The 13,463-nt window shown below is 48.0% G+C and overlaps 4 protein-coding genes across 4 annotated transcripts; 2 read left to right on the forward strand and 2 right to left on the reverse strand.

Annotated features, from left to right (window-relative positions):
- Positions 1-751: 751 nt before the first annotated feature.
- On the reverse strand, positions 752-1,285 carry FPRO_04859 (uncharacterized protein; the record flags this gene model as incomplete). The annotated part of the gene is made up of 2 exons (XM_031230415.1): positions 752-1,099; positions 1,175-1,285. The coding sequence occupies 2 exons, from the start codon at positions 1,283-1,285 to the stop codon at positions 752-754; spliced, it is 459 nt and encodes a 152-aa protein (XP_031080554.1).
- Positions 1,286-2,204: 919 nt separating this feature from the next.
- On the forward strand, positions 2,205-4,369 carry FPRO_04860 (uncharacterized protein; the record flags this gene model as incomplete). The annotated part of the gene is made up of 4 exons (XM_031230416.1): positions 2,205-2,302; positions 2,358-2,909; positions 2,962-3,094; positions 3,149-4,369. The coding sequence occupies 4 exons, from the start codon at positions 2,205-2,207 to the stop codon at positions 4,367-4,369; spliced, it is 2,004 nt and encodes a 667-aa protein (XP_031080555.1).
- Positions 4,370-5,271: 902 nt separating this feature from the next.
- On the reverse strand, positions 5,272-6,153 carry FPRO_04861 (uncharacterized protein; the record flags this gene model as incomplete). Its single annotated transcript, XM_031230418.1, has 3 exons — positions 5,272-5,804; positions 5,860-5,929; positions 5,983-6,153. 3 exons carry the CDS (start codon positions 6,151-6,153, stop codon positions 5,272-5,274), a joined length of 774 nt encoding a protein of 257 aa, XP_031080556.1.
- A 5,786-nt stretch (positions 6,154-11,939) lies between these two features.
- FPRO_04862 (uncharacterized protein) lies at positions 11,940-12,440 on the forward strand (the record flags this gene model as incomplete). Its single annotated transcript, XM_031230419.1, has 1 exon — positions 11,940-12,440. One exon carries the CDS (start codon positions 11,940-11,942, stop codon positions 12,438-12,440), a length of 501 nt encoding a protein of 166 aa, XP_031080557.1.
- Positions 12,441-13,463: the final 1,023 nt, after the last annotated feature.

Raw genomic sequence — 13,463 nt, forward strand, 5'->3', positions numbered from 1 at the left:
TTTTTTGGCTCAGCCGGAATATTTGATATAGAGGTGTTGCTAACGAGTTCATTGTTCTCTTGATGTATGCTCAGCCAGAAATTCAGTTCCCTTCTCGAATAAATTCCGTGTGCACTCGTTCTTATACTATGTTTCGCTCGGTGACGAAGCTTGACACGGTAATGATTCGGTTCGCACGTGCTGCAGAGGACTGTGCGAGGTTGTATCGGACACTCATTTTTTGAGACGTCGCTGATATTCACAGCCGTTCGAATGCTGTGATACATGTCCGTTGACTGAGAAAGCAAGCTAATGCACCCATGCAAGAGAGCCAAGTGCTGGATCTGTGGCTTTTGACGAAGGCGAAGATGTACAGAAGCACCGCAGGGGCCCTGCGCTCTCTTTGAAGGGCAAAGTGTGAGCACTAGTAAGTTGTGTACTATTCAACGCTGACTCGATTATCAAGGCACTGCCAGGTCTGGCTGCCGAAAAATACTCAGAGGAGATGGGTAGCAGAGGCCAGCCACCATGACTCAATGAGTGCCGGAATAGAGTTGATAGTTCAAAAGTTACACACTAGAGCCTATGTTTGAAGCATAACGGTGCAGGAGTAATCGTATAGACTGTTTTAGAGCTTTTATTACAAACTTAGCGCTCCCATAACCTCGAACCGACATCCTCAACATCTTATACACAGTGTTCACCTCCTCCTGAGTCTTGGATGCCTCTTCAACTTAGCATGCCACACTAAGCTCAGGTACAACCTACATGTTTATTTCATCCTTGGCTCCCAGTTTTTGTCCAACTTTTCTTCCCTCAGTCTCTCAAGTCGTTCCGTCAAATTATTGTGCGTCCAATGCATAGGTCCCCTATCCCGCGCTGCCTCAAGTGCGTCGCAAACCGCGTGGTAGACTTCACTGAAATTACGAAAAATGTAGTCAAGTGCAGCAGTAAGAAGATTATCCACGTTGTACCTTTTCTTTGCCTTCTCGATGTACTTGTTGACCCGTTCGTACGTGATGCCATCCATCTCACGATATTTGTCAAGCAAGTATTGCGCGAACTCGATGTGGAGATCTGATGCCTTCACCTCATTGTCTCCAAACTGCCTACCCATTCTCTTGAGAGTCAATTAGATGGTGAAACTCTGGAAGCGGCACCGTGGAGTGAGTGCCCGTGGATGTATTGTCCTTACCTCGCAGTCAACGCATATGCTTTTCTTGAGGAACACATAGTTGGGGCACTTGACTTCTGGTGTCCAACACAAGATGCAAGGGAATATCCGAACAACTCTGTTGATATTCATTGTACTCCTCCAAGTGACCCTAGAAGATTGGTATCAAGTTTGAGCAATTCTCAGGGAAGGTTGCCAAAGGTCTAAGAGATGCGAAGTAAGATGGCCGTGCAAATGAAGAGTTAGCAGTTCTTATGGAGGCTGAAGTATTCATTGCTTTGATAGATTCGATTGATGTAAGTAAGGAGAATCTGATAGTATAAACGGCGATAAAGCCTGGTTTTTATCCTTCAACTTCACCCATGTCTTCTAGTATCTCTCCATCGGTTAACCTAGCAAACAATTTCACACAGATATGAATAAAACTCTGTATCCATAAATGCCTTGATGAAAAACTCGAGTGGTTTCACCAAGATTTCGGAGTATTGACTGATCTTACTTTCTACTGGCGCTGCTGTCGTACAACATCCAACGTTTAAAATGAGTGTAAGTGGATAGAAGGGAGGTGGCTGCAATATTGGTTCAATGGTCCATGCCCAAATTCTCGCACATCGTAAGATACGGCCATGCCCTTGACAGTTCAGAACTTAAATTGTGTGTAACAAGTGACGGTTCAAGTTCAACGGCTCTGATTCATACCTGGCGATATTCCTTTGTGTGACCTTTGTTGTACCCATCATGCATAGTGCGAGTATACAGTATCTTTCTTACAAAAGCACTGTCTATGATGCGCGCCCCAAGCTGTCGACATGATGGGCTGTCAACGCTTCGCGGTCATGCTCATGACACCCCCCAACTTCGCATTGGGACCGCCAACAACGCCCGAAGCCTGGCTATAACTCACCAGGTGGCGGCCTTCAGAAAACCCTCAATCCAGTGAACATCCACCGGTAAAACACAAGAGGCCCGGCGCACAGGCGTTCCCAACTTTGTGTCGTAACCGACTCCCTTCTGCCAATAGCTACCCCACCAACCAACAAAACAGCAAAAGATGGCACTCAGTGTCCACGAGATCTCCCAGTTACGTGCTGCCTTGCAAGACGCCGTCGTCAAGTGTTCAGAAAGATGCTTGTATCAGTCATCCAAATGGTAATCAGTCTCACCAAGCTATTATTAACCATGGCGCATGAACTAACATTGTCAGGGCTGCTGAACTGCTCAATGCGCTCCCCGAGATCGAAGAAGACGAAGAAAACATCAACCCTGCAGATCCCGGACACGGCTCTCCAATATTCGCTGCGAACAGCGATCCAGAAGAAGCAATTCTGGAAGCCAAAGAACTTAGCAAATATCTCTTAGCTAAATCTCTCTTCGACTGTCGAGAATATGACCGTTGCGCTGCTGTGTTTCTGCCCGACTCCCTCCTTTCAAGTGTTCTTGCCTCGCGTGTAGACAGCACTTCAGCATCTTCCACCACTCTAAAGGGGAAGGGGAAGGGTAAGGCGTCCAGAGCTTCATCTGTGATGCCACTGCCAAAGCTCAGTCAGAAAAGCCTGTTCTTAGCACTATATGCCAAGTTCATGTCCGGGGAGAAGCGCAGGAATGAAGACTCCGAGATGGTTATGGGCCCTCAAGATCTTGGTACAATTTCCAATAAGCAATTGCTTGTAATAGGTCGATTCTTAGCAACTTGGTTCGAGGAGAGGACAACGGAAGACGATGAAGTATTGGGGAGCCAGGGATGGCTCGAATATTTGTGAGTGCTATTCTTGTTGATTTAGTGTTGATCGACTAATCACAACCTACAGATATGGCATGGTGCTAGCCAAAGAGAAGAACGATGACAAGGCACTGGAATATTTTATCCGAAGCGTGCACAAGTACACCATGAATTGGGGCTGTTGGTTGGAAATGACGTCGTTAATATCTCGAGTTGAAGATGTGAGTCTCCCATGCAATATCCTCGCTTCTTTTCGATCGCTAACACCTTCCAAGTTGAATCGGATATCCAGACATTGTCCTCAGAATATTGTCTCTTACATGTTCCACTTGCACACCTCTCTAGAACTCTACCAACAAGGGCCTGGCCTGGCCAATTCTCTTGAACAACTTCTCTCGATATTCCCGACATCATCTTTCCTCCTCACATGCAATGCACTCCTGGCATATCACGCCAAGGACTTGATGGCTGCTGAACAGCACTTTACTCGACTGCTGGCACTCCATCCACATCGGCTAGATTCTCTCGATCATTATTCTAACATTCTCTACGTTCTCAATCTTCGCCCAAAATTGGCTTTCCTGGCACACCTATGTTCCAGCGTGGACAAATTCAGGCCCGAGTCTTGCGTGGTGATTGGAAATTATTACTCTTTACTATCGATGCATGAGAAGGCTGTCCAATATTTCCGTCGTGCGTTAACGCTAGACCGGTCATGCTTGTCAGCATGGACGCTAATGGGTCACGAATACGTTGAACTTAAAAACACCCATGCGGCAATCGAGTCGTACCGCCGTGCAGTTGACGTGAACCGCCGGGACTATCGGGCCTGGTATGGCCTTGGTCAAACATACGAGATGTTGGAGATGCATACATACTCATTATGGTACTACAAGAAGGCTGCTGGTCTACGACCATGGGATGGAAAGATGTGGATGGCTGTAGGCTCATGTCTACAGAAAATGGGCCGAGAACGGGATGGTATCAAAGCCTTGAAGCGAGCTTTACTAGCTGATGCTTACTATGACGTGGGGAGCAGTTTTGGTAGCGGTGATCTCCTTGGCAGCCGGAGCGCCACGGGCCATATGGACCCCGACATCCTTCTGCAGATTGCGGTTATGTACGACCAGCTTGGTGAAGAGGAAGAAGCCAGGTCATACATGGAATTATGCGTGGCCCAGGAAGATGGTGGTGGAGCTGCAGAAGCTGATCCGGCTGAGTCCATTGCTATTCACAACGACTCTCCACCCGGCTCAGATAATGGTGCCGAGGGCAACGAGAACACAGGGAACGAGGGAACCGGAGTCACGGCGGCGACAAGCAAAGCGCGCATGTGGCTGGCAAAGTTCTCAATGCGCACTGGAGATTACATAACGGCCTCTCGACTTGCGGGAGAGTTGTGTCAGGACGGTGTTGAAGTGGAGGAAGCAAAAGCACTTGTGAGAGAAGTTCGGTCTCGGATGGAAGCGACGGGAATGCTCGACCCGCTGAGTTAGCAATATCAGCAAGGACAAGTACATACCTAATCGTGTATTCAGAAGTGTGCAGCTAAGGATGTTTTTGGTTGATGAGAATCTGCATCACGTTGCTCGATGAATGTTCAAATAAAGATGGCTAGTAAATAATGTTATGCAGAGAATACATTCACCACGAGTAGCCACTCGAGAATACGCTAACAGGTGCATGATCTACTTATGTACCTATTTAAAACTTCCCCAGATCTACCATCGATTGCATCATCGATCATTCTTCCGAAAGCTGCACTTGTAAATGGTACTCCCGTGATGAGAGTTGAGGTCGGCCCGATGATCAAAGTCTATCCATGCACTATTCACACTGAAGTATATTTACACAGATCGGTAGTCAGTACCCGAGAAATGCACGTTTCAGTACCCGAACTCATCGAACGATAATCGCGGGAATCGTGCTAAACCAAGCCCAAAGCTCGGGAACCCCTTGCTATAGCAGGATCTTCCTTTTGTCTATGACTGATTAATAGATCGTGACGATTATGAAAGCAAGCCAAGAACTCACACCACTCTGGCGAGTCATAATACAAATATCTCCATGCAAGATGGCAACCTAAAGTCTCTATATTGTCTTGCTATTGCATTCTATCCAGATGCCATGTGCTTTCGTGAGTAATCTCTGGAGAGATGCAAGAAGCAACTTGACTCTTCTATCTAGGTTGGAAGCAGCTATGGCTTATATAGCTAAGCTAGACTTCCAGAAGGTTCATTAGGTTTACCTAGTTGGCAATCTACATCTAGCAAAACATACAAACATAACTAACAAACATAGCAAATAGCAAGTAAGAAGCAACAAGTCTATCCAACAATCTCCCACATCATTGGTGTCAATAATACAGTTTGGTCTAACATTGCTTTCCCAGGAGTGATCACATGGCCAAAGCTGCAACACCAGCCAATACGAAAGCCCCAAAGCTTCCAGATACCTTGTTAGCGGCGGCTGAAGGCACAGAAGCCTCGATAGTACCAGTAGGGTTGACTGGGGGTGGGGCAGCTCGAGATGGAGGAACAGCCGGTTGTCCGGGGATAGAGGGGGGGGAAGGAGGCGACTCTGGGACAGGAACCGAAATCTCGGGGGGTGGAGGAGGTGGCAGGGTACCAGTAGCTGGAACTGCAGCTTTTGTTGGAGAGGGCTCAGATGGAGGAGGAGGGGGAGGAGGGGGAGCTTCTGGGATAGGAACAGTGGACTTGGGGATTGCTGGTGGAAGAGAAGGCTCAGAATACGGGACTGTAGCTTTGGTATGAGGTGGAACCGGTTTGCCAGGAGGCAGTGGTGGTGCAGGAGTAGATGAGGACATCACCGGGGGCTTGGGGGGCATTGGCTGGCTAGGGGGGGCCGTGGGATAGACGACTGTCCCAGAGGGCTTTGTGTTCTGCGTGTAAGTGACAGTACACGGGCAGTCTGCCTAGTATGTCAACTGAAATCCAGAAACAACTAGGTAGGCATCATTACTCACTTGTGATGGTCAAATAAGTTGGCTCCGTGGCCGTGTAAGTGAGGTTTTTATGGTGAAACGTGGTAGGTTCCTGTTATAGTCTTAGTCAAGCTGAAATCAATTCACATTGTAGTTCAGACTCACAGGACAATAGAATGAGTAGTCAGAAGTGATAGTGGTCACGAGAGTCTCGGCCGTGCTGTGCTCCGTTCCATTTCTAAAGTGTGGTTTCGGGACAGGCGATATCATCGGAACAGAGCCAGCAGCAACACCCCTCATCAGCACGACAGCTGAGAAAGCCTTGTAGATCTTCATCATTGATCTTAAGTTTATGTGTGAGTATGGAGGCCAAGGACGGTTTTAGGGAAGATACGAGGATGTCAAGAGAATGTAAAATCACTCGATTGTTCAAGACAGCCATGCAACTTTTATATTTCACAAACTGACATGTGAGAGCATATGGAAACCACTGAATAACCTTCCAAGTTAAGAGACTAGGGGATTTCCGAATATACTTGAAGGACGGCAGACCCCGATGTGAGTGTAGGGCCGAAGATGGCTCTATATGGATGCAGAGAATGTAGAGGATGGGACAACTATGTGAAAGATCCTTACCAAATCGACATTTTCCGTCACAGAGCTTGCTTGGCTTTTGTAGACACAAGATGAAGAATCATTTAACCAAATTATCGATATAATCACGCTCAGGTAAACTCAAATGAAGTTCAATCCTGCACCAGATTTTATAGAGATGCCCCGCGGGCGAGCAAAGTCTCATTGAGACGGTGACGAAGTAGACGTGATTTGAAGTCATGATATCATTTCTCTTTATTGGACGATGTCAGTACCTTCGGCATCGGTGAGCGCCTCTTTCAGCTGCATACCATTGCAATGAGCGGCGAGTCCGTTCGTTCAGATATCCTTCTGGGTTTCGGATGTTTGTTTGAGTGCTTTGGATTGCATAAACGCAACACTTTCAATGTTACGAGCCAAGAAATTGAAAGTTGGTAATGGGCAGAATAGAATGACTGCCACTGACACTGAAGGCGTTATACGCAACAATTAAGAACTGCTCAATACACGCATATCTTCGATTCTATATAGTCAAGTACCTAATGTTGTGTGATGAAACCTACCTTATCTTAGTGTTCGAAGGAAAGGTAAGAGCAATAGGGTAAAACAACTATGGGTGAGATACCTAGGTAGGTAGTCAAGGAAACGGGCCCTTCGTACTGACATCGACATCAGTAGATCTCTATCAACGATCGCCAAACTTTTTGTTTTCCCGAGTTCAGATCCCCAGGTAATTGTTTTGGGGAAGCTTGATGGCGTCGTGTGTTCAAGAGCCTGTAATTACAAGAATCGGGCACAACTGGGACATAACCACAGGAATCGAGATGAACTATCCAAACATACGAGAATAGCCTAGAAGTATAAAGCTATGGACAAAAGAAAAGAAGAAAAAACACCACCACATAGATAAATTTATCAGTGCCTATCAACGACTTTCAGTAGAACGGAGTTCGTTAGTCAAGGTCACGTGCCGGTGCACGAAGCGGAAGTCGTCACAAGATTCAATTCACCCCACCTCCAGCACTTCATCGTCATATCCACGACCTCACAGTGAACTTTTCGCAAGTTTCTTTCTTACTCTTGACAAATAAGTCGATCAAGGGAAGCTCCCATTCTACACCTCAATGAACGCCGAGTATGAATATCTGGAAGACACATGCCATAACTTCTTCACTTTATACCCAGCACCCCCCTCCTACCTGGAATCAAAAGTGTTGACAAGTCAAGCTAAGCGTCTAATATGGCCCATAACTCTGCTCGATTTCAAACGAAATCTGGACTAGCTTAAGGGTGTCAGAACAGAAAGATGAGAGATTCTTCTGCTTTTTAAACTCCCAAGATACTATGCTCCCACCATCCACCGCGGGTTGTTATAGCCTAGCATAAGGTGATAAGACTGCGCAATAAACTTTCCTGGCACGTTGAAACTGACCAGCAAAGCACATGGCTATGTGCGGTCTCCTCTCCAGCCAATTTCGGACGTGAAGGAAAAGCACAGACTTGATATCTTCAACTGATCCAGCAGAAGTCAAGCCGCAGAGGTCGACTCCTTGACCCTGAGCTGCCGAAATCCATGAGCTCAACCAGAGAGTCTTCAAACCTCCACGACCATCATTGGGTGCTATTTAGATAAGCTCAAACATCATCACAAACCACAAACCATTCTCAGTCACCCAGGACTCGAACGCTTCAGTGTTTCCAAACTTTCTCAACAACGACCGCGCCTCAGATGAGGCATTTCTTACACACTCAGACACTGCACTACTTTCTTGGCCACGAACCTTGTTCTAGACCTCAAAACCAACACGATAAGAGGGAGACTTGCCGGCCGATGTGTGCGGACAGACTTGAGCTCGGAGTGGAGATTTGCTCTTCGGTAACGGATCAGATCGAGTACCTTCGGCCTCGCTTCAGAGATCACCGGGTTGTCGGCCGGTCTCCGAAATTGTGGACCTTTCCACTTACTGCTTGATGTTTTCCCGGCATCTGAACTTCGCACATCAGTTGAAGCAAAGTAGCGCACGCAGGTTCGTGCATCTGACCAACCGAATTTTTAAGTGTGGAAGTTATTGACAGAGTTGAAGTTGTGATCCGCTTTTTGAGGACGATTCACCGCTCACTGGCAGAACGCCTGCGTTTCTACATACAATCCGCCACATGGGACTAAGAAATTATGCGTGTGCGCATGAGAGAGGACTTCTGGCAACTCTTGTTAAAGGAAAGATCAAGTGGTAGTGACATGAGGCCTAGCCTCTTGCTGCATGTAGCAAGAATTGGTCTGGCAGCTACGATGACTCGCAACGACGAACTTTCCGCCGACATCGCTGGCTAGACACTAGATTTGGTTTGAATTTGGCGAGAAGAGGACGTGTCATCGACGACGTAGCATGAGGCAAGATACACTCGATCGTGTCTGATCGAGAACCAAAAGCTCGTTCAGCCCCAGATTTTGCTTTTGCAAAATCCTTCACATGCATAGTCAAAGCTGGCTAAGGGCACTGAGATCGACAATCAACAAAGATTGGTGATGTGAACGTCAGACCTCAGAATGGAACTCCACGGGCCTATAACAGCCAGTCTTAACACACTTGCACACCGTGGCACACTGGCTTCTTGGCTGCAGAACGTGCAGAACGGAACCTTCTCGGGCTAGGCCAACGATTTGAGGGGGAAGCCAAAAACCGCGCGGCGCAAAACCTTTCATGACAGTTTCGTACTGTGGGCAACGGCCTAGGCCACCAAGACGGAAGAAAGTCCGCGACGTTTTGAACACCAAGCAAGCGATTTTTTCGTTTGTTCCCACTCCGTTTAGACAAATCCGTTAAGTCCCATACTCGTCTAGTGTAGGGGCCTCAGGCACAAAACCGTGACCCATAATCCTATTTTGCACGTCTCCTCGGCCAACGCAACCTAGCATCATGGCGCAGTTATCAACAAAGCATTCTCGCGAATACCCAGCAAGCATTGGAGGCATTACAGTAGGACGCCAGTATGTACTATCATCGGGTCGACTCCCACCTTGCCATCTCGTGCCGACGGAAAACCCCATTGCCAGCGTTATCCTTCGGGGAATGTGACGAATCATTGTCCCAGTACCTTAATCGCGAATCGTAAGGATGCAGGCTTCTTCAAAATTACCTTAAGTTGATTATTGGTGACGCGGCAGCCCTACCCTGACCCCCATTGTGATGGATTTTTTCGTTCTATGGGTTACTCTACATAAACAGGGTCAGGAGCGTGGCAGACTCGGGGCAATTGATCGCCAGGCACAGCAAACTGTCAGAAAATTCTTGGTTTGCATTGTTGTCGTCGCGACGTGGCAACATATACAGGGTTTTTCTTATTCATCAAAACCGGACCATTGTCAAGAACTGAATCAAGATCTTTTTGAGGGTCTCGACTCTGCGACTAGGCCCGGGAGAACCAAAAGATAGTAACCGAGGGAACAGATCATGGCGCTCGCGTGCACTTATTTCTCTTTCTTTTTAACACTTCCTGGCATCCTTCAACGGTGCATTGGCTAGGAATGTCGAGTCGTTAGTGTCCGCACCGCGAAAAGTCTGTTCGCCTTTGCAGACTCGGAAAAGCCGCAGTGGCTACGATTATTGAATCAGTCTCCACGTGTCGGTAATGGATACGTAAGTTTGAAGTCGCGGAAGGGAAAGCCACATTGGCGTCAGTGGCCCAGCCAGCCGTGCCAGGATCTCAGAATTTTCATTGAAGTCTCAGGTCGTCGATGATGCCAGCAAGCGAAGCTAAGTGCTTGCATGGGACCAGACTATTCCCGGAAGAGTGCCAGCAGAGTCCATAATTTTAACCGTAAGAAAATTGTGTTCTGGTCCTGCAGGTTTTGCTGACGTGCACACCGGTCAGCTTGCAAAGTTGCAATGAGCCCTGCCCAACCCAACGTTGGACCCCTGTGCGGTACGTTTGCTCCCGTTATCCGACAGCCTGAAAGAGAAAGGTTCCTCACACCCTCCTTGCGTAGAGCAGATTTCGAAACAAGCCTTTCCAAGTCCAACCACATGGACGCCTGTCAGGTACCAGGCACCGGTGGTAAACAGCTAGCCAATGGGAGACCAGAAGCAGCTAGTCGAATCAAGCCAAGCTGCAGCTAGAAGAAAAAAATAGAGCGATATTATGGGACCTGGCCCCTCCCTTGCAGGCTTAGAGGGCACAGTACTGTACAGTACCGGTAGTGTAGCCGCGGAACCGGTGGGAGCGGCTACGCTGAATCGCTGACAGACGCCTCTTGTCTCTGGTCTGCGGGCTTCTTGGCCCAAACTGGTAGGGACAGCATTGCCTTAGTCCCATGTGAAAGAGGACCCAGAAGCTTGTCTTTCGAACCGGATTTCCTTCTGGCTCTGGATTTGTTGTACTGTACTGTATCTGTCCATCTTTTGGATGCTTCCTTTGTTGTCGCGCGCTTACTGTGCAGTGAAACAACACCCCCAAGTCACAAAACGACACAAATTGTTTCATTTGCAGACGACGAATGAGCGACCAGAAGCGATTGTTTTCTCAAGTCGAAGACAAGATGAAAAAAGCCACAAAGGAACCCGTTGAAACAACGGCCTGGCCTCCCTTTGTTCTGAAAGCTTAAACATAGAAACGGCCCGCACTCAACAAGCATCCCCCGGACCAGTCAGGAGCAGCTGAATGAGCCCACACCCACACCACCACAGGGACACGCAATTCACCGTACTATGATACATACTGTCTGTATGTATGTACATATGTACTCGTGATTGTGCTGGGGCAGATGAAAGGTGCAACGGAATCACTGCAGAAGTGCTGGTGCGGGGGAAAGCAGAGACTTTGTTGGTATCACAAGGCCTGACCTAACTTACCTATGCATAGGTAAGTTGGGTTGCTCCGAGTAGAGCACAGTGTACGGATAGTTCATTTCTGCTTTCTGTTGTGAACTGTTGGCCGATAAAGTGGTTCCGCTCACATCGAAGTCACATCCACACTTATAACTCACCCCCACAACACTACCGGGAAGGCTTTTGCAAAGCCCGTCGGGACAAGTCAAGCCAAGTCAAGTCAAGTCATCCTAGCCTCACCCTCCTCGTGTGTTGACTCCACTGAGGCGCTTGAGCGTTTTCCTTGACAAATCTGATCTCGGCAACCCTAGTCTCCTCCGTATAGTACACCAGGTCTTTGGGTTCTGTCGTGTCCAGATATTGTTTATAAAACGGGCCTTCCTCTCTCCTTTCTCCAGATGTTTGCCCTGATCAACACACACAGTCCTTCCGTTTCAGATTACACTCTTGTCTTCGGACGATCATTCCTTTGACTCAAAAGCTTCTCATTCCTTTTGGAAGCACAGTCTATCACGATCCCTGATCAACTTTGAACGAGCTAGTTCTCGACCACCAACTTACTCCATCACTTCGGAGTATCACAAGTTCTGATTCAGTCCTTCCTCAGACGCTACATAAAATCAATACTCTTGTCTTGACGACAATCGAGAATTCTCCATACAAACACATCCCCATCACAATTCCCAAAATCACGCCGCCAACATGAAGTTCGCTACTGCTCTCGTCGGCCTCGTCGCCTCTGCTACCTATGCCGCCGCTGCCTCGGTCACCTTCGTCACTCTTGACGACAAGGAGCGCACCATCATCTTCACCCCTGACCCTGGTTATGAGGGCCCCGAATCTGTTACTGTCAGCTCGGCCAAGGAGGTTACTGTCGACTTCCCTGACAAGTACATTGGCAACTTCTACGCTGTCCAGAAGGGCGAGACTGATCAACCCGGCATGCTTGGTGAGGTCACCTTCGGCGGCTGGAACGGCAAGACTTATTTCGATGTCTCTGCCATCGTGGACCCCAACGACAAGGACAACGTCAAGCAGATGTGGCCCAAGTCTGCTGCCACCCCCATGTCTGGCTGCGAGACTTTCCCTTGTGACAACTGCTACTGGCTCCCTGACGATGTCCAGACCAAGGTCACTGACGAGGTTGACCTCATCACCACCCTTGGAGACGGCGCCAGCCCCTACAAGGCCCAATCTAACTAAACGTCCATGTCGCCAATTCACCGGACGGCCCTTGACTTCACTTCTTCACCACCCCCCTTTTACACTTTCACGCTGCGGCGTTGAACACCGCGTTGACGATGATATGAATCCCTTTCTTCATTTCACTACACGATTCTCGTTTTACATACCCCGAAAGATACCCCTCGTGTGTTGCAAAAACCGAGGCCTTTCTTCATAGACCTTTGGGCTGGAGCAGGTGGCGCTTATGGATGGATGTATGGATTACACAGGCAAGACAGGACAAGGACAAAACAGTACTCGAGTCACATTCTTTGGGACTCTTGAATACAGAGCAGCGTCATTCTTTCCGTGCTCTCGTAGCATCACAGGCTTGATGTCTCTTGTATCAGCAAGAGAATTGAGGCTGGCACTCGTTCTATATTCTTGAACATCTTCTTACACTCGTTGGAATCTAGACCATGTCTGGAGAGACTTTTACATATACTTCTTTGTACATACTTGACTCAGGGCGCAAAAGCTCCTTTACAAAAAGATGAGGTTCTCCCTTAGGGACAACAAATTTTTAGACTTTAGACCTGGACATATAGACTTGAAAACATGGATTTTTGACCTGTACGCATCCAATATTGTTTGATCCCTCCATTTTGAAGAAGAAGAAAAAATTTGAGGTTGTGTTGTGTGCGTAATTGGGTGACGAAGCCACAGCCACATGTAAACTTGAAACAAATTGCCGCCCCTGGCCTTTTCCCTTGTCTGGACGACCTCGTTATTTAGAAGCCCGCCGAGTGCCAACTACTGTTCTTTGGTTTCTCACCGTCGCCTGACAGAAGAGGAGAGAGGACACGTCAGTCACGCATCACGGCCTGATGTTGTGTCTGCAGGAACAAGGTTATGCCTGGCCCTGGCCGGAATGTGACATGGCCTGCATGGAGTCTCTGATCTAACGTAGATACAGTCCAGTACATACAGTGACCGACACTAGGTAGTTAAATTGTCAGTGAGTTGCGCTATGTTGTCCGAGTTGGCGCTGACTGGACACCG

Source organism: Fusarium proliferatum (genome assembly GCF_900067095.1).
Source record: "Fusarium proliferatum ET1 genome assembly, contig: FPRO_scaffold004, whole genome shotgun sequence".
Lineage (NCBI taxonomy): Eukaryota > Fungi > Ascomycota > Sordariomycetes > Hypocreales > Nectriaceae > Fusarium > Fusarium proliferatum.